The sequence below is a fragment of the Pezoporus wallicus genome, unplaced genomic scaffold (assembly GCF_028554395.1).
Source record: "Pezoporus wallicus isolate ANWC-B61680 ecotype Strahan unplaced genomic scaffold, APGP_CSIRO_Pwel_v1 contig_4722, whole genome shotgun sequence".
NCBI classification, from domain to species: Eukaryota; Metazoa; Chordata; class Aves; order Psittaciformes; family Psittacidae; genus Pezoporus; species Pezoporus wallicus.
Genome location: NW_026641840.1, coordinates 3,477,307 through 3,497,883, shown reverse-complemented (window position 1 = coordinate 3,497,883; position 20,577 = coordinate 3,477,307). Strand labels below are relative to the sequence as shown.

General features: G+C 42.0%; 1 protein-coding gene and 1 long non-coding RNA gene across 2 annotated transcripts in view; both read right to left on the bottom strand.

Annotated features, from left to right (window-relative positions):
* The window catches only part of LOC130608000 (uncharacterized), a 174,851-nt gene continuing 154,274 nt past the window's right edge, over positions 1–20,577 (bottom strand). The window contains exon 2 of the long non-coding RNA XR_008974416.1: positions 1–500. This is a non-coding gene — a long non-coding RNA (uncharacterized LOC130608000). The remainder of the gene's footprint in view (positions 501–20,577) is intronic.
* On the bottom strand, positions 3,111–19,899 carry GNS (glucosamine (N-acetyl)-6-sulfatase). Its single transcript, XM_057425568.1, has 14 exons — positions 19,743–19,899; positions 19,055–19,114; positions 18,173–18,379; positions 16,949–17,014; positions 16,447–16,545; positions 14,112–14,279; positions 11,040–11,122; positions 9,553–9,671; positions 8,904–9,007; positions 8,419–8,520; positions 7,188–7,295; positions 6,380–6,490; positions 4,383–4,543; positions 3,111–3,552 (listed from the first exon to the last, which is right to left on the bottom strand). Exons 1-14 carry the CDS (start codon positions 19,881–19,883, stop codon positions 3,477–3,479), a joined length of 1,605 nt encoding a protein of 534 aa, XP_057281551.1. The 5' UTR covers positions 19,884–19,899; the 3' UTR covers positions 3,111–3,476.

The window sequence follows — 20,577 nt, the reverse complement described above, 5'->3', positions numbered from 1 at the left end:
GAAGTTTGATAGGCAGTTTATTTTTTCTTTCCCCAAAAGTGCAGCAGTGAACAGGGTCCTCTGGAAGGGCACTTTCTATACAAACGTTCAAAACAGCAGAAGTTAAGTATGCTCACAACATGCTACAGCAAAGTATGCTCACATACAGAGAGAGTGATACAAATTAAATTTAATCACAATAAACAATAACTGTTTCATTATGATAAAATATTGTCTTTAGGTTGTAGAATCAGTCTTAAATTTAATGTGATTGAAAAGGTGTTTTGGGGGTGTTTTGCATGTCTGTCCCTGTTACAGCTTTATTCTGCAAAATGAAGCAGCCCAATTCACTGGGCTGATGCTGGGTAAGCATGTACTGGCTGTACTCACTTATGCTGAAGTGTTATCAAATGGTTTTTGGTTTAGGATAATGTAATAAAATTCTCAACTGTACTTCTCCCTGTATAATATCTACTTTACCTGATGCAACCATTAAAGTTCAGAGCTCTGCTTTGATACTACTGAGTTTTAAAAAATAGTCACATTTTACCTAAACCCAGCTCTGTACCAGTAAGCCCCTTTCATGTAACACAAATGCCTTCAGTAACAAGGTACAGATACAGCCATGCTCAAATAGCATCTGAAATGGTATTTCCAGGAAGACCATTTGGTTTTAAAATCACTTACTTGGGAATCAAGGTTCCTTCAGTGTTTTTTTAATCACCAAGGATAAGAATTAACACTGTTCATTCAAGGCTGCAAAAATACTCGGAAGTAATTCTTCATGGAAACAGCAGAGGAGCTCTAGCAGCAGGGGCAGGCAACCATTGGGTTCCATTCTTCCTTCAACTATGTGCTTCTGCTGAACAGGTCTTAAGTCTTTATCAAAAGCAGAAGTGAAGCAGGTGCTTGCCTGAACCACTACTGTGGGTAAGTAAGGACTGATTGATTTCATTCTGAATTTCAGTTTAATGCAGTGCGTATTACTTATGACAGATTTCAGATATACTGTGGTTCTCTGACAGGGAGCGTGTAAGTTATTGAGTGTAGTTACAAAGCGCTTTACAGGTGTGTGCAGAAAGCAAGTGCCAATTTGGGTAAAACATCTGATCACACATACTAAATCATCTGTATCAATTCTGTCAACTTTCATGTTAGGTATTAGGCAAAAATTAAATCATCCAAAAGAAAATTCTCTTGTTATGGCTTAAGATCACTTGAAGAAAAGACAGTCACACATCTGTACCCATAACAAAGTTTGGGATTTTTTCTATTAAGAAGCAACATACACATTACTTGCACTGAAACTCAACTCAAGTAGAAACTTGACAATGACCTAGGTTGGATAGAACTGTTCAGGGTTTAATGTGCAGCAATCAATATATTTCTCCTTAGCCTTCACACAGCTACCGAATTTAAGTTTAAACAAAGAACGTATCGAAGTTGCTAGAATTATCTGAGGAAAACACCATGTAAATGAACTCCAGGTTTAGCTCGGTGTGCAAGAAAACACTTGAAGCATGAAAACAACTTTGGTTTTGTTTGTAAAGACAAAACAGAGTCTGAAGGATACTGACAGGCAATACTAAGGCTCAAGAAACAAAAACAGGATAAAGCTACAGTTGTGGAGGAAAACAAAAAGTCCTGAGTATTTGAAAGCATGTCAGTAGTCTGAACATCCAACCCCCTCTGCATTTATACAGATGCTGCAGCTGAAAAGTTACCTTTCAAGTGATGATTTTTTTTCTCAAATATTTGGTCACTCTAGAGATTTGAAACAGTCAGATTTGAGACAAAAAGCTGTATAAAACCTAACCTGTAGACCACCACAGAAGTTTGCAGCTCTAAGCTACATGAAGGACAACTTCTGTGCTTCAGCATTAAAAGCCAAGGAAGTTCAACTTCCCTTGTTATGGCATTATTTGTATCCAGTTTGTGGGTCTCTGCACTGGGCTATGCAGCTTCACAGTTTTGAGTCATATTTTGTTGCCTACTTCATGATTACTTAGTAAAAGGTTTTATGTGACAGTAGTTGAAATCATCATGCTCTCTATTTGGGTAAAAGATCCAAAATAACTAACTAAAAGAGGTTGTGCCCCAGTTTGCTTGAGAATAGAGCAATCATCTTGCTTGATAACACAGTTGATCTGCCCACAAGCAGCATGAACTTGTCTTGGAAAAGATAGCCAATTTGGTGTTTCCCCAACAAAGCTATACAGAAGTTACATGCTGACACAAGTTTGGGTGCTTTTTCAGGATTCAGAAGGATACTCCAGTTTGGGTACAAGTGATGGCTGCAGTTCAGATAAGCCCAATCATAAGGATGACGGGACAACATCACCCTCCCAAAGGGAAGCCGAGTGATACCACGCTGCAGTCAGGCATCTAGGCAGGCAGTCCTTTGGTGTCAAGGCCACTTACTCAGGTCTTGAGTAGTTACATCTCAACCAAAAAGTAACACTCTAGGAAGCACTTAAACTGCCTAAAGTAGCTCTCTCAGCCTAACTTCTAGTGAGCAACGATTTAATTATAGCTAGTTTGCTTTCAGAATAATTTACCTTCAAGAATCTAATCAACACAAGATGTTAGACAAAGACATTCAGAGGTTAGAGACAGATCAGCTTTACTGTGGTGCCCAGGTTTGGTTTTTTTGGTTTTTGTTTTTTTTTCCTGTTGTAGATTTTCCTTTAGCATTACTTTTGTTCATGTATAGAAGACTTAAGGGTTGGCTCAAAACACAGGCACACTTATTTGAATATTTGTTAGTCTTAACACTCTTCTTTCACTCACTAGGAAGCCTATATTAAACCCTAAGATACTTTTCAGTAGTACACAGTAATCCATTCCAGCATTTCCCACTAGAAGGATCTTAGAAGTTACATTCTTGTTTGCAAGCTACCAAAGCTGTCCTACAAAATTCATGGGTCTCACTTGAAGTGGTCTCATTGAAAGAGAATATTTAGACACTCACTAGTCTGATCCTACAGCTCTGCCTAATGCCTTCCTACACTCTTTTGCTATTGTCATCACCAGCTTTGAGCTTGATATGGAAAATCTATAATTAAACATAGCCTTTGAGAAAGTCTTTAACACTGAATATGGGTGAGCATTACTGTGCAATAGCACCTGTCTATCCAACCCAACTCAGGTACACATTTATTGATCTTTAGAACAAAATAAACTGTTCAGATCCATAGGCAAAGGTTCACCCCTGTGCCTGTGATATGAAAAGGTACTTGAAAGACAAAGGTGCTAATCAATTATCTGAGCAAGACAGATTAGCTGTGTCTAACGATTCAGAGTTAGAGTTCAGCTGTAAGATATACATATTGCACAAGGCAACCAGCTAAAGACAAGGGTTTTTCTTCCAAACAGCGTTTGAATAAGCCCATGAAAAGTCTTCCAGCTGTGATCAGCGAGAGGTACGGAGACAAACCTGCTGCAGTCACTGGAGAAACTGGCCAGTGGGAGCCAATTGCAAGAGGCTCTGAAGTGCCTTACAAAGACCGTGCAGAGAACCTCCGAGCCCGAACACCATGATTGCTGAACATGAGCCGTGGGTCAAACCTGTAGCTATAGGAAGGAACAGAGTATGTGTGAGTGACTGGGAGCACACAGTGACCAATTCTTCTGCAAACAGGTACTTCCAGAAGAGCTTTGGCCACGTGAACAGTTGCTTTCTCAATGGTATGCAGCAGGAGCAGCCTCTCTACATATTATAGCAGATGAGTTATAATGACACACAACTTAGGAGTTGATAGTCTCCAAAGAAATAAATACTAGCTACAACATGCCAACGGCATATTGGCACGTATAACATTCAGTATTCAGGAGGTACATCCTAACAGAAAGCTTTGCTGCTTCAAATTACAAACTTATGTAGGACAACTGTAAGGGCATTTCAAACAGTGCTTAAAAAGCTTCACTGAAAATGATTACCAACCAATTTCTGAGGTAAGAAGTGCTGTTAACTTACAACAGCTGACTAATTCATACAGCTTAGGTCTTACAGGAAACATTCATTGTTAAGAGCATTTCCAGGAACAACCATATCAAGTATTTGGAAAACAGCTGCCTAGGGCAACCTGCAGAGCTCTTCCTTGTTTGCAGGCAAACCTGAGGTCACTTGCCTCTGACTACTCAGCACAGCCATAAGCTTCAGCTATTCTAAGTCAGGAGTGGCTGACAAGACTAAAGAAGTAGTATTAATACTATCAAGTTATATTTGGTAGATTAAATTAAAATACAGATTGAGCATTAAAAAAAAAAACAGAAACAGCAAGAAAGCATCTCTATCAAACAACAGTATGTAATCCAACATAAATACCCTCTATAAAAGCCTAATTTAAAAACATATAGTTATATTTAAAAGCATTATATAAATAAACTCAATTAGTACTTACCCACGATCAAAGATACCCGGCGTACGGCACGTTGCTCCCGAACAGGACTGCAGCATCATTAATCGATAGTTCATCTTTTCTAGAATTTCTTGATCAATTGTTTTAGCAATGTTGTTGATCTGGTGTGGATCTGCAGTCAAGTTATACACTTCCACAAACACCTGGAGAAGAAAGTTCCTGCACTGTATTAAGTCCTAAATGCTAATTAACTTTTAATCATATTATTTGGGAAGAACATTTAAGGACAGCATATTGTCTCAAATGTTTTTCCTAATGATGCTGCAGCATTCCCACACATGAGCTGTATTTAGCCATGCACTTAAGTGGTCAAAGACAGGAGAGTGTTAGGTAAAGTTTAGTGTGATAGGACTATTACTGGAGAAGTTTTTACTTTCGCCTGAAATACTCCTCCACTGCACATCAGATTTTTTTTCCAATGCATAAATGGAACCTGCCTTATGACTGTAACACCACAGCAAGAGGCCATAGCTAAGCTGGCTGCCTTTTCATTATTGGATCTCAAATACACTGTTTCCTGACCATCGCACCACCATTATATTAAGTCTCAGCTCATCAGGTACTTCCAGCTGTCAAACTGTAACAGGTACCTTGACTGCGCATAGAAAACAGACTGAATATCAGTATGCTATAACCCTCATACAAGCTTTTTTATATACACATGCTGTGAGAGGGTTTTTTTGTGTGCTTTGAAAAGGTTTGGAGGATTTTAGGGCAGATTTGGGGTTTTTTTTTGGTACACTAAATCTCTAAACCATTTTGTGGGACAAATATTACTCAAACATATCTCAAGAATTCAGCTGAGGTTTTGTCTGTGGCTAGAGTAAGAGGCCTGACTGCAGATGATGTTGACTTAAAGTGGCTGGGTTCTGTCTAACATAGATAAAAATGAATCCAGCCAGCCTTTGTCTGCAAGCTTTCTTCTAAGGCTCACTGCAAGGTTTTAAAAGCCACATTGCTGCATCTTCCCAATACTGTTAGTCTTAATTTAGCTGACCCAGGTGAGCTCCATAACCAAAAAACACTCCAGCCATTACTGGGGAAAAAAAAAAAGGTGACATGTAGTGTATTATCAGATCAACTTTGGAGTCTACTTTTATGAGTAAAGTTGCAACACTCATTTGACTTCACCATAAATTGTCAGAAAGTGGAAAAATGAACGGCAGGGTCTGCTAATCAGCATCTTAAGTCTCCCACACAGTCTTTCTTGCTATCTTAGCACCAAAACCAGCATGTGGTATTTGCTCCCCTGGTTTAAGCTGGTCATGAAAGTGTTCTGTGTTGTGGCACAGTAACTGGGGATACCTACTGTTTATGCCTTTAGCTGCAGTTCATTAGATTTATAACCCTGTTGCCTCAAACTCAGTGTGTTCTCTGGAGCAACTGTGTGCAAAGGGGCACAAGTAAAGATCAGCCCTGTAAACCCACTAGTGAGATGTGGAAGTGGGGAGATTATGTCCCTTACACGCAAACAAGTTAAGATAAGGTCTGAGACCTTTCTCATAGTTGCAACTTTAAAACTTATTTCACCAGACAAGTGAGTGTTGGAAGAGAAAAGATGAGCCTGGGATTTCAGTTCTTCCAAAGGAAAAAAGTTGCAGCTGACCCTAACAGCAGAAAAGGTAAGAGTGTAACAGAAAACATTTGTGATACAGAAGACTCTGCTGCATGGAATTGGGGCAGGACAGAGAACTGGACCCAGCCCAGCCCCCCATGAGGCTGTTAGGCCATACCAACAGGCAACAGTTACAGTTTAGACTCTTGTCCCTTCCTCACCCCCTTCCCACCTCTTTTTATTTTTCCCTAACCTCACCAGTTTGGGTCAAACATTCTCACCAGTAGATAAATACTTCACTGTTTATCCTGCAAGCAAGCTAGTCAGCTTTTCAGAGTACTTTATGAAAGCCTTGAGAGCAGATAAGAGTGCAGTTGCTTGCAGCTGTGAACAGTTGTCGTCTGCAAGTCAGAGAGAGACTTACCTCCCGGTCATCAAACTCACAGTACTGCAGGTCCCAGGAAGTTGACAGTGTCCTTACACAAGCGTACGTATTGTTATAGGAATCTTCACACACACAGTCTGGGAAGCAGTGCTGTGAAGTGAGCAGTGAACAAAAACTTCAGAGCAGGGGAAAAAAAGATGAACTAGCAATCTTCTTCCTACAGCCTGCACCAGCTCAAGCCAACTGCAGTTAGCTGATGAACACCAGAGTCTTAGTCTAACACATGCAAGTCTCCCCTGGGGATTTTAAGTAAAATCTCAGCTCTTCTAAATTTGAGACACTTGTTATTAACCTCACTACAATTAAGTGCGTTTTGTCTGGGAGGGTAATGTGCATACACTGAGGAGAACATCCCAACACACAGTACTAAACACCACACCAATGGGATGCTTTACTTAAAGCAAACCCTCTTTGATTCAGGAAGTAGCTACAATTTATAAATAACAATCACAGACAACAACTGTACAACAAGGTCTCTGGAAGTTTAGAAAAATCACGGTGTTGCTACCACCCACTTTGCCAAGCCCACACTTTCCTGTGTATTTCTCCAGCCCTGAGGCCCTATAGATTCCAAAGGAAAGGGTGGCTGTGTTCAGCAGGGTCACATGGACATATCGGTTCCACAAGGCTGCATGTCTCCCTCCAGTTCCTAAATGCTGGCAGGACCTACAGAGCTAGCTCCTACTCACCAAGACACTGGGATCTTACTGATAGAACCAGGTTAGCCCATACAGCAAACAGGCTGAACCTAGTAGTTATTTGCTAACATTAACAGATCTTGTCTTACTGTGACTCCAGGTCCTAGGCCAGGACAGGTAGGATCACTGCCGTTGTACCCTTCTCCCTGGTACTCCACCAGGAAGTCTGATCTCCATGTCTCATTTCTGTCTCCTCTCTAGGAGAAGAGAGAAACGTCATAGTATCCACTGTACTGTGACAGAGAAGGAATACTCCATGCCCACTGCTTACACGGCAGTTTGAGTCATGATCCCTAGTTCGGGTCAGCCTTCAAATACTAGCTCTAGGTTAGAAGGAAAACAAGGATCCAACTCCAAAAATACTAGTACACCTTCTTGTGAGGGTTTAAAGCACTATCTGCAATATAGAATCCCGCAGTAATATCAAATAGGAACCACATGGCCAGATACAATTATATTACAGACAAGAACCCCTGTAGTGAGGCTGCTTGGTTTATATCGCGCTATCTCACAATGAATGGAAAAAGATACCCTTGGCATAAGAAAAGATTAAGCTGCTCTATTTGGAACTTCATTTTAAAGACAGAGGAAGAGGGAAGTTTCAAGTTAGTATACAGCACCATCAGAGGCACACACAACAGAACAATGAGTTTCACAGTTGTGATTCCACCAGAGTTTAAATTAGATGCCTTTTACCTGCTTCTGTCTAAAGAACAGCTTAAGGTTTGGATAGAAGGTTTTAAAAGCAAAGCACTGTTTTAAATCTGGATGATCCTTCATTTCCAAGTAAGCTGCCTTCAATTTATAGACTGAATTTAATTAAAACTAAACAGATCAACTGCAAGCAGCTTTATTTAAATAGGCTTCTGCTCACCTATGGGAAAGGTCAAGTTTACTTTATAAAACTGCATACATTGTTTCAAAGTTCAGGGGGAAACACTAGTTCTACCAAAAACTGAGGTAAACCAAAGATTTTAGTAAGAACAGTCTGCTCTCCTCCTGCATCTGTGCTGAGAAATTCCAAGGAAAAAGGGAGGGAGAGTACAAGGTGAAAAAAAACAGAGCCTTCAAAACAGGAATTCTTACAAATGGCAGGACTAGCCAAAGGATGACACAGCTTTCTCTTACAAAGTGACCACAGAGTTGTGATGCTTATGAAAACACATCTGCATTTCAGCAAGATACCTATTTTTTCACTAAGCTATGAACACTCCACATGAAAATGACATTCTTTGTTTGAGTCTACTGAAGGAAGTAGTATTCACTTTGAAGAATAACCCCTGCAAGAACTGCTGGTTACTATCCCGTCTCTCTACTTACCAGCAGCGGCAACAGCGACATCCCATCCATTTGGGTCTTATTCAAGTCATACCCTGCGATGTCCAGAATAGTGGGACCCAAATCAATATTTGCAACAAGCATCTGCAAGAGGAGGAAAACTTACTTCCGAAGACTAGAACCCAACAGATAAAATACAGAAGTCTCATTGTTACAAGTACTTGTCATTTTAGGTACACCTAAACAGTACTTAATTTTTTCTTTATAGGCTAGTGGACCTTGTAACATTAAAAAGCTATGGCAGGGTCTGTGTAAAGTGAGCTTCACACTTCGCACCTTTCACTACTTTTTGTATCCTGCAATTACATTTACTGATTGAAGCAAGAGCACACAGCTTTTTAGAAGGAGGTCATTGCACCTTTGCTGCTCCATACATTTAATTTCACTGGTACATACATATATATATATGCAAGAGGATAAATTACAACCTAAAGTTGATAACTGTCAAACAATATTTTCTTTCTTACCTTGTTTGTCTGATTTGGTTTTATCCCTGGTCCTCGAACTAGCAATGGCACTTTGATATCAAACTCATACAGCTGCCGTTTGTCTATTGGCAAAGAAAACTGGCCTACAATAGAAAATGGGAAAGGTTAAATGGCTTCTGATTTTACCTTTGAGGAGTTTGTGTTACATAACTTCCAGCAGCCCATTTTTTTTTTACAAAGTCAGAAGAGGTTCTTAACCTGAACTACACTAAAAGTGGACAACAAGAATAGGCAACTTCAAAAAGTATAAGCAGTATCTTAAAATATAACAGCTTAGATACTGTATTTTTAGTTGTACAGCACAATTCAGACTTAATTTTTACTGATTTAATTCTTTTGTGGCAACTCTTCCTAAAGAACACAGGGACCCTTCCTCCATTTCTGCCCTAATTTCATGTATATCAAGACACAGTGGCAGTGATTAATGATAAAATCCACAACCAAACAATAAAATCCCCAAACACCCCACACTGCAGCTCCAAATTGTTTCTGCAACTCAGATCAGTATTTCTCATGTCTACAGTGTTCCACAGCTGCTGTTCCCACTTTTCTGGAGTGGTCCTGAGGGTAAAGTGTTACACAGTTCCTGGATCTTCTACAAATGTTCAGTAATCAGTGAGACTTTTACCAGTGTGGAAGCCATTGTCTGATGTGTAAAAGATGTATGTGTTGTCTAATTCTCCATTCAGCTCCAGTTTCTTCACTAGCTTCTCTACCAGGTCGTCTACAGACAGCAGAGTTTGCCACCTAGACAGAAACAAAGTAATTCATGTTAGAGCATGAAAAAAAAAGAAAATCAGAATAATTCTGACTGCAAGGCAGGGCATTTGTATTCTGCTTCAAGTCAGCAGTGTATGCACTGCAAGTGGATTATTTTGCTTGCAAATTCTGAAAACAAATTTCATAGATTACTACACTGTACTTTTGAGACTGCAAGTTAAGATAGAAACAGTCTGTGTGTCTTCAGTTCTTGTTGATTTTATTTTGTAGTGTCTGAGAATGACACCAAAATACTGATTACTTCTTATCTGGAGACAGTCAATACCAACTTTGAAGCAACGTGGTGATAAAGAGTCTGCTATCTCCTGCAAGGTCACTTGTTGTTATTTCTTTATATGTAGTTTTTAACATTAAAAATCAAGACTGCTGTGAATTTTTCTATACAGAATCTTTTCTGCTTGAAAACTAAATCAGATATTTTGTATTGCTCACAGAATATCAGGGTCCATTATTCCATTGTATCTAAAGCCTTGAATAGCTACAAGCTATTCTTTCCTTTGTCATGGGGTTTGCTATTGAGACAAGTGACTGCTTCTGTAAGTCAGTAATGAGCCTCCACAGACCAGCATTATGCTGAATTAGAGTTACTCATCCTTGGATCTTGTTGTCTCAAGAATTACTTTAGGATTTTGCTGCATAATTTTACCTTCATGTTTCATAAAGCAAGAGCCTGAAAATCTTGGTTTTCCATCTCCAAAGTAGAAAGCAAATGCCTGATAACAGCTCAAAATTGAATTTATCGCTTTAAATTAAGCTAATGTCTGTTTCAGAGCTTTTAAAGAAAATAAACCTACAGTTTCCATGTAAAGAAATACCCTTTCTTTCTCTTAAAAAAGGGAACAAGCTGTATCTTCACACTATTCCCCACATCCCGTTTTATAAAAAGGAGCCAAGCTCCTGCCTGCCCTGGACAGTCAGGTGTTCTCACATAAAAAGACCACAGACAGAGCCAAGGTGAATGAATCAGATTAGCTGGCAGATAAATCAATCACATCTGATGTATGTTATGTAAGACTCTGGAGTCCAAGTGAAATAGAAGGTAAGGGCATGAAAACCTGCTGTCTGCTGAAAGAGAAGCATTAGGGACACTGAACATGACTGGTCTTTTTAGTGATAAATGATGGCAGCATTTGGGAGCAAAATATTCCTAAAGTCAATGACAAGTTTCTTTGCAAAAAAGTAAGCAGAAGGTCAAGTCAGATGCCAGAAAACCACTACAGATGCAATTTGACATCCACGGTCAGGCTTAGTAGAACCTGTTAAAAAAATACCTTTTCTTTTTTAAAAGACAGTAACAGTTCTGAGCAGCAATCCCAAGCAACAAAAAATTCTTACCTCTTTCTATAAGCATCATCAAGAAACTGTATTGAAGAGTTGGTCATCGGAGTCTTTGCTTGTCGGATTAACCAGTGCTTGTCCTACAGAAATAAAAAGAAAAAACGCAAAGATTAGCATAGGAGAGAAGTACCAACTTTTAAACCTTTCCTAGGCCAGTTACAGCAGAAATGTTGCTTAGTGGAAAACATCCACATGATGCCTGCTAAATAGCCATGCAATGCTATCAAACTGACCTGACACCGATTTTCTCTCTTAGTTCATCTAAAAATCTAAGTTGCAAGAGAAGAATATATTACAGCTCTACTATGCTCAGCCCTTAGTGAAAAGAAAGCTGTGGATCTTTTCAAAGCACTTCAGGGAGATATTTGGGAAAGGAGCTCGGGAAGGGTCACCCAGAGATAAAAGTCTCATAGCCCAAGACAGGTCTGATGAAAATGTCCAAATGAATGATTAAGCAGCATTATAAGACTAATTTTTTTCATTTACTAGGTCAGAGATGACCCACTCACCACCCTCAGCCTGAGCCTGTATTTACTTGGCCACTCCTCCCCACAGAGCCTCTCCTTATGCAGTTTCCCTCTTGTCACAAGCAAATGACTCTGAACAGGCTCAGCCTTTAGGGACACACAATGAAGTGACTCATGTCACCTGCAGTTTCTTCACTTCCCTGTTTTCTGTTCTTGCCAACTGAAGGACAGTTTTAGCATGGAGACTTCATACTGTGTCAAGTTCATTTTAAATTGCTTGGATTCAGATCCCACAGTAGTTGTAAAGATTCTCTGCAGAGACACTAAGTCTCTACACTAAGCCTATCTCAGCAAGAAAACACAGCATAATCAAGAGCACTAGTTTGAGAGAGGAAAAAGGAAAGACATCACAAACCCCATCCCCAACTCTACAGAAGCCCACCAGAAAACAAAGGAGCTGGCAATATCACCTGTGCACCAGCCACCTTTCACAAGACATGCACTTAGGAGGGGCCCTCCTATCATGCTAGATAACTCAGGCACATAAGTCATGTAGGACAGTAGAATCCTCCCCTTTCCTGGAGTATTTTGTTCTTCCTACCTTTCTCTGAAGTTTCAAACAGCACCTAAACACCTCTGTGGATTTCAGAACACACTGGCTCAGAGTCTGCAGCCAGTCCACTTCCCTGTCAGTCCCTGCTAAGTCCCTTTCACTGGTTACACACAAAGCTGCTGCCTCCCTACACCCTGTTCCCAAAGAAATTTCAGGAGATCTTGTGCCAGCATGCTATATCTTGCTGGCAAAATCTGAACGCAGCTGCGCTCCAATTCTGCAGAAAAACAGTGCATGTGAGAGAAATCCCTAACACCCACCTTAATCAGCTTCTCTCTCACAACAGGTTCAATAAACCACTCATCTGGGCTATCAATAGTCCTGCCTGGGAAACCAGACAGCAACCCACTCCTTGATGTAGTTCACAGCTGAGGGTCCTAAGCAGAAGTTAAAGTGTGCATCACTGGACAGACTGACAACAGCTTAACTCCTGTTTTTCATGCAGACTCCTCCTAGATGGCTCCTTTTAGTACCCCTTGCTCACATACTGTGTAAGGGAGCTAGGCAACGTTCACTCAGGAATCAACACTGTACAATGCAAGACTCTCAAACCAGCATTACGACATCAATGACTTGAGGGTCTGAGCTTACATACTTTTGCTATTGCAGGTATTGTGCCTGCCCTAGAGAACAGTGAAGCTCAAAGAAGAGTTAGGCTTCAAGACCACAACACTGCCAATTCCAGAAACACACTGTTAATGATTGTAGCTATTGTGTCTGGGAAGAAGGACAGTGGCTAGTCAGTTCCTGTTGGGAAACCCAGTAAAACTGCTATATCCACAGACACTACCTGCCAAATATTAAGTAAGTCTGTCATCTTGCTTTGTATTACATAGGCATATACAGATACTTTGCTTCGCATTAGGGAGCTTCACACTGCTGACTTTGCAGCTAGTCAAGTTATTTCTGGCTCACTATTTTAAAAGTGTTTGACTTTACAGTAATAGAGTCTAAGACAAAGTTAGGGATCCTTTTATGGAGGAAAGAAGTCTGTCCCCCACTCCCTATTTCGAAACTTAACAGGTTGGGCTAAAGTATTTGCTAGTGCCTGCAGCCCTTTCCTCTCTCTCCTATTCTCATATCACACTGATAAGCACATGGTCATTTTGCAATCTACAATCCTCAGCTACAAACAAGTTTCACCCTGTACTACTTAGTCAGAGTGACCTTACAAGAGCTATCACTAGGCACCAGATAGGCAGTCAGGCAATGTTATGTCTTAGTCTTAACGTTAGGAGTAAATCAATTGAACACCAAGTTCTGTATTTTAAACAAACTGAATCAAACCCACAAAAGTTCTGCAAGTTAAATATCTCACCAGATTAACTGTTTGCGCTTTCAGTTATTGGCACAGTAAGTCACAGTGGATTAGTCTGAGCTAAATCTTATTTGGGCAACTTTACTGGCAGTGGAAAGTACTGCCCCGTCACAAGGATGTCTGTGAATTTGTAACATTAGGCTCAGCAATTCTGGTTACAGGTTATTTCAATAAATTTAAGGGAAGTTCGCAAAGTCCTTAGTGACCATGGAACCTGTGGCTCATGATTTCATGAAGTCCAATATGCTTGTCACTCAGGGGCAGCTCTGCCATGAGCTCAAGTAACAGACCACCCATCCACACAGTAGATGTATACAGGAATACAAGGCTCACACCTGAGCCTTTGTGTAGCATGCTACCTACATGTGCTCCTGACCATACCAGGAGCAATGACAAAACATTCTAAGACCATCCAAAAAGCCTGGAAATTGGACAAGGAATTAATTCTTCTATTTATTAATCATAACTCCATTGCACTGCCTTATTTTTGCCATTACATTTTTTTTATTTACAAGATATTGGTAGGCAAATATCTCAGTCACAACAAACATATCTTACCCTGACTGGCTGATTAACATAACAAACCAACAGTCACAGTATTAGCCCAAATAGGCTTAACATGCAAGTCTCTGCTCTCACAAGTAGAATAACCTATGCAGATTCTATCTTACCTTGCCATGAATATTAAAGTTGCTGTTTCTTGGTGCACTGACATTCTGAAAGCTCTTTGTATACTGTGGAGCAGCTGTCCAAGGGGAGTGTGGGGCTGGGGTTGAGATCATCATAAAGAAAGGCTCGAAATTCGATTTATACTCCAAGAAGTCCAATGACATGTTGGCCTGTGAACAGTTTTGTTGGAGAACAAAAAGTCATACATCCAAAAGCAAATAGCAAGCATTTAAAAAAATCTGTACTAGACATTCATAACTTATTTAGAACTTGGTAGTACTGAGAACATTTAAACTATTTCAGCAACTTATTGCTTCCTCATCTCCAAATATCCAGAACAGCAGCTTGTGATAAAAAAAAAAATCCCAAGTGTTCATGTTAACAGATTTTTTTGTCCCACATCTCTGAACAGCTTTCTACTTTAAACTCAAAAGTTTGTGCTATTCTGAGTATTAACAAAACCCACCTAAACTTGGCTTTCAAGTACAACTGGAGCTTTCTTTCACACACTGAGTCTCTCAGATGCCATCCCCTGCCTGAAAGATCCCAATTTAGCAGTTTAATTTCTGTTCAGAAAAATAAAAACCCTCCAGCCCCATTGCCTATAGCATATGCTCTTTCTGCAGCAATCTCCTTATCTATAAGGGGTGCCACATTTCTGCTGGTGAAGCCAGAAGCTCTAGGTAAGGACGGTACCAAACTCCACTCACTTGCATCGCCTCACTGCACCTTCATTTTCGTTTCAGCCATTACACTTTCAATTAGCAAGTGAGTTCCACTCATAATCCACAGATTGAAAGTCTCATATTGGCCTTCCCTTGGTCAGCCTTTGAAATTACAGCTTCAAAGGTATTACTTGCAGGTGAACTCTTCACCGTTCAAATCTTGCAACGTTTTCCCTTCCTGCCCAATTAGTACACCCCATTGTGGATATTCTTTTCTGTCTGCAGAAGAAACTATACATTAAAAATTCCCCCTTCTTTCTTCCTCCTAACTCAAACATCCAAGCAAGTTAAATAACAGAGTTCATGGAGGATAAGACCTGTGTAAAGTTTGAAGATCTGGTTCAGAAACCAATGATAAAGGTCCACTCCTAGAGATGGTCAACTTAGATGTTGATAGAACCTTGAACTGCAACATGTTAGGATTGCAGGAAACAGATCCAGGTGCTCAGATTCCTAGTACCAGACTTAAGTACCAAGATGTGTCAGGACAAGAAAGCTTGTGCATCGTATCAAGCAACCCAGAAACTTTGCATAAGCAACTGAACAACACATTGAAGGAATTAAACTCAAACATGAGCTCTGAAATGCTGAATGCATATTTGATAGCTACAGGCAGAAAGTAGAATGGAATACACTGAAAATCATAATTCACTGCTCTGTCTTGTGTTAACACACCACAAGTAAGAGGTTTATGCAGCAATGACCTCTTAGTCAAAATGCTTATGAGCTGCTGAAGGATCAAAAAAGCCCAGTGCAATGCCAGTAATGGGATAGTCTCACTTCTGGCTTATCAATTCCAATCTAGCTTTAGACAGTGTAAATCTAAATTTAATCAGACAGCTGTTCAGTACCCTGAGAAACATCCATCAGTTCTGTTCCCAGTAAGCAGCTGTCTCTGTTCAAGAGCCCACTGCAATGAAACTCATTAGGGTCTCAATGGAAGACTACAAACATGAGGAGACTTCTCAGAAAGGACTTTTCCCCGAGCGCTGCATGCCAGCTCCCAGCACTACCAACTCCTACACTGTAACAGGGTGTCAAACTAAAGCTGCAGCTTGGCAGGTGGGGGGAACACTCCTGCTCCCTACTTCTGTTCCCCAAATCTCCAAGCTAATAGTACTCACTAAACAGGGCCCCAAGAGAGCTAAAGCAACTTGAACTTTCCTTTAAGCATCTGATGTCTTTGTTACCTCTCTTTACCTTAAGAGGGTAAAGAGGATAAACACTCCCCTGGTCAGCTACAGATTTTGCATGGTCCATATATTGCCCTCTCACACCATGGAGGATCAATTAGCCTTTGAGATCTCCAGTTTATCAGTTTGATGCAATTAGATACTAACACATCGTGCGAACAAACAAAACATGCTGTAACTTTATTTTTACATGCTTAAACTTCACACAAAGCTTGGCCCAGTTTATCTGTAACAGAATGTATTAGAAGGAGACACAGCCTTCAATGAAGTAGTTTAAGTCATTGCCTACGTGCATCTCATGTATTTATGAGCTAATAAAGCCTAACAAATGAGCATCCCACCCTTCCCTAAGCCCCCAGCATGAGGCATTATCTGGTCATAAGCAGCTTCTGTAACACAGAAGTTGCAAAGTTTCTTACCAGTACATCTGTCAGGTAATCCACACTGTAGTTCTCACCATGCCTTCGTGCTTTGCCATTTACTGAAAGAGTATAGTTGTAGTACTTTGAATTCTTCTCCTGTGGAAACGTAATGGGCATATTTATACGAAGTAACACACACACTGATTACTTGAAATAATCAAAATGAGCTGCTAGCAAGCATTTCTCTAATAGGTTATAAACACTTGTCATAAGGATACCACAAGAATTCTCAGAGCTGGTTTCCAGCAGCAAAGCCTATTTTAGTGCTGCCTTACTGTGCTGTGGGTTTACAAGCCAGGCTTTCCCCCCGGCACCTTAGCAGGAGCAGCCTTTGTGAAAGCCAAGAATGCAATATGCAACAGAGGAAAAAAGGGAAGGAAATTTGCATTAAATTTTAGATGCTCTTTGCCTGCTCTCTTATCACCAGCAAAGTTCAAGCAAGAGTTGGATTACAAAGCAACCGAAATTAGGTATTAAAAACAACAGAATAGTCACATACCAAAGCATACCAAAAACTCCATCCAGGAGGGACGTGACCTACTCCCCCTGCATCCTCTGCTCCATACTGAAAAGAAACAGACCATGACTCACAGTTTCAATTATGAGGAATAAAACCTAGAAATTATGTTTCATATTCATGTGCTTTATTCAACACTAGTCAGAAAGCGCATTAAGCTGAAATCAGTTTCAGAATGGAAAAAAAACACAAAATACATATGCATATAAAAGCACGTAGCCTGCTAAAGAAACCAGGATTAAATAACTATAGAGACAGTAACTGAAAGCTTGGCATTCACCAATAAAATTTAGATTTTATTTCCTGTTCTACTCCGCACATTAAAACATGCAGAAATCCTGGAGTACATCATCAGGCAATGAGAGGTGATCAAAAACACACATGGATAAGACCCTAAGGCTTTGTGATAACAATTCACAAGATACTAAAGAAAGTTTTGCATAGACCGAGAGCTTCATCATCCTCCCCCAAAAGGGGGGAAGGAGCTTTAAGCCTCTTACCACCTCAGTGCCAAATAAACTGCAACAACTAGCTTTTAAGCCACCAAAAAAGGGAAAGTAGCTGCTACACCCATGCCAAACTCAAGACAGAGGCTGCCTCAGGGCAACACAATGGGTTTCCTCAGGGCTGCTCTCTCCCTTCTACACAGCTTGCTTAACTGCAGGGACAGGAGACTACACAGTCAAGGGATACTCAGAGGAAGCCAGAGGAAGTTTTCCTTTTCCTCACTGCCTCAGTAATATCAGCAGGAATAAATTTGTGTCTGGCTATAAATATTCACGTTCCATCGTATTATACCACCAACATTTTCCAGCAAGGGATGCAAGGAAAATAATACTGTAAAGAGCCTGTAACTCGTCTAGCTCCAAATACAACTTCATCACGCAAAAGGAATACCTGATCTTAGAGGTTTCAGCATCTGAACACATTAAAAAAAGTCTAGATTCCATCACCCTTTTAAAATCAACTTTTAAAAACATTCAGGCACTTACAGGACCTGATTTTAACCAAGTTAAGTTAAAGATTTGAACTTTGCATCATATTTATGCCTCCTCAGCAAAGAGAGCTATTCATCCAACTATACCACTTTAAATGTTTTGGGGATCTGCATTCAGCTATAAATATAAAAACCATATGAAGCTTTAAAGGTAGACAATAGAAATTAACTGACTCACAGTATAAAAAAAAGCAAGCACAAAAAAATACCTCATTCAAATACTTTCCAGCAAAGAACGTTTGATAGCCACACATAGTTTTGAGCAGAGCTGGGAAAGTATATGGCTCCTGAATCTTCTGCCATAACTTGCTGCTACAGTTTCCTTCCAGAGTGTTATTGACAACATGATGATTATGTGGGTATTTTCCTGTTAAAATGCTAGCCCGACTGGGACAGCAGAGTGCACTGGGAACGTACTGGAAAGACAAGATGAAGTAATACAAGATTAACATTGTAAAACAATTTTTCCCTCAAAATTTCTAGCTTTGAAATAACAGCTAATAGGCTGATCAAAATGTTCACCAACATTAAAGCACATTTTTTTCTGGACACACAAGTATTTTTCTGGACATCCCAAGTATCTTCAATAGTGAAATACTGCACATGAAGCTGCTTTTAGGTTTCTGCAGCATATGCCCTTCAACCCCCCTCTCCCGATTAGATGTGGTTCTTATACAGTAGCAAGTACCCATTAAAATACTGATTGCCAGTTTACGCGCTCCATTATTTTAGCCACGAAAATACATTAGAATATGAAGAGTGTAGTGGGTTTTCAGCATTCATGAAGCTTAAAGTTAAGTAGCTTCTTCTAATGCTTCGCAGTAATAAAAATACTCTGACTACGCAATTTTACTTTACAGCTTAAGGAAGTCAACAAAGTACTTTTAGGAAGTGAAACTCTCCCTCTGTTTCTGAACACGACCTTGAACTATATTCATTTTGAGGCCTAAAGCAGTTAGAAATTCAATTTAAAAAACCCACTGGCATACTTACAGGCTTCATAAAACTGTTACCAGATTTGAGGCCTTAGATGACCTAAGATACAAACTATACAAATGCACACACACCTCAGAAGTTCAAGAAGCACTTACTGCGTTTAGGAAGGTCATTCCCATCTGTGCAATGAGTGCATTAGTCTTCTTTAGGGGGGTCTGGAAGAAAGGGACCAAAAGGAAATCAGCTAAAAACGCAAGGATGCTAAGTAAAGTAGGGCAGCTGAGGCAGACATACAAGTACCCGAAGCAAGGCCCACCACCACAGTTTCCAGACACTGGCCAGGCAATCCATGCAGTGCCTTCTTGCTGGGGCCTCCTCTGGTCCAAGCAGTTACACAACTGAGCCCTCACCGAGGCACAGGGAGTTACCGGGACTACCTGCCGCTGCAGAGAACCCCGAGCCTCTACGGCTTCCCAGAGCCGCTTGGCTCTCCCAGGGAAGCCCACCGTGACGCTCTCTTACCGGGGAAACTCGGCTTGAGGCTGCGGACGGAGACCCTGACCCCGGCTGCGGGGTGGGCCGGGGCTGCGCCGCTCATCCCCCCCCCCGCCCCGGGCCCAGGCCGCCACTCCTCAGCGGCGGGAGCGACCCGCTCCTCGCACCAGGCCCTCTGTACGCCCTAACGGTACCCCCAGCCCACAGCGAGACTGGGCAACGTCCGCGGGCGAGCACCCCCTCAGCGAGGGCAAGGCCGCCCGCAACGCGCCCACCGGCCCCAACGCCCAGCTCCGCACCCCCCCCAAGGACGGGCCGGCGGAGGAAGGCGGGGAGCCGCGGGGTTACCATTCCGCCCAGGCAGACGTCCTGGTCGTCGGTGAGGATGAGCACCACGTTGGGCCTCCGCACCTGCCGCGCTGCCCCCGCCGGGCTCAGCATCAGCAGCGCAGCCAGAGCCAGCCCTTGGGCGGCCGCGGCAGGGGACATGGCGCAGCAGCAGAGGCGCACGAGCAGAGGAACAGGAGGAGCCGGCGCCGCTCGGAGCCACGGGCAGGACCGAAAGCGGAGCCCCGAGCAGCAGAGCGCGGGCCCGCCCCGGCGTATGCCTTCGGCGTGGCCCCGCCCCCCGGGAAGCCGTTGCCATGGAAGCGGGGGGGTCCCCGGTCCCTCTCTCCGCTCTCCCTCAGCTGCTCCGGGAGGGATGTTCTTAGCTGTAAAACACTGTTTTAGTGCAGAATTCCTGACTTTAATTAGCCGAGGCCGCAGAGCTGGCCCCAGCGGTCTGGCCCCGCCTGGCTGCCATGCCCTTCGTGTGTCCCAGACAATTCTCGGCTTGCAGGGAAATGTTTCATCAGCGCTGAGGAGGAACAGAAAGCAGAAGCAGACAAGGGGCATGGTGGGGGCGCGGGCAGCGCTGGGCTCTGCAGACGCCGTGAGGCCGGGAGCAGGAGCGGTGCTGCCGTGATGCTGGCGGGCGGTGCGTTGGGGGGTAGGCCGGGGGAGGGAGCTGAGCGGCGTTACCGTGGGCTCAGCGCCGCGCACAGGCTGCGGGGCACAGCAAGGTGTGGCGGAGACACAGCTCCCCCAGGCAGCCAACCCGTACGAACCCCACCGTCAGTCCCGACGCCCATGTTGTGTTACGGTGACTTCGCACAACTGCAGCCGTACGTTACTGAAGCTA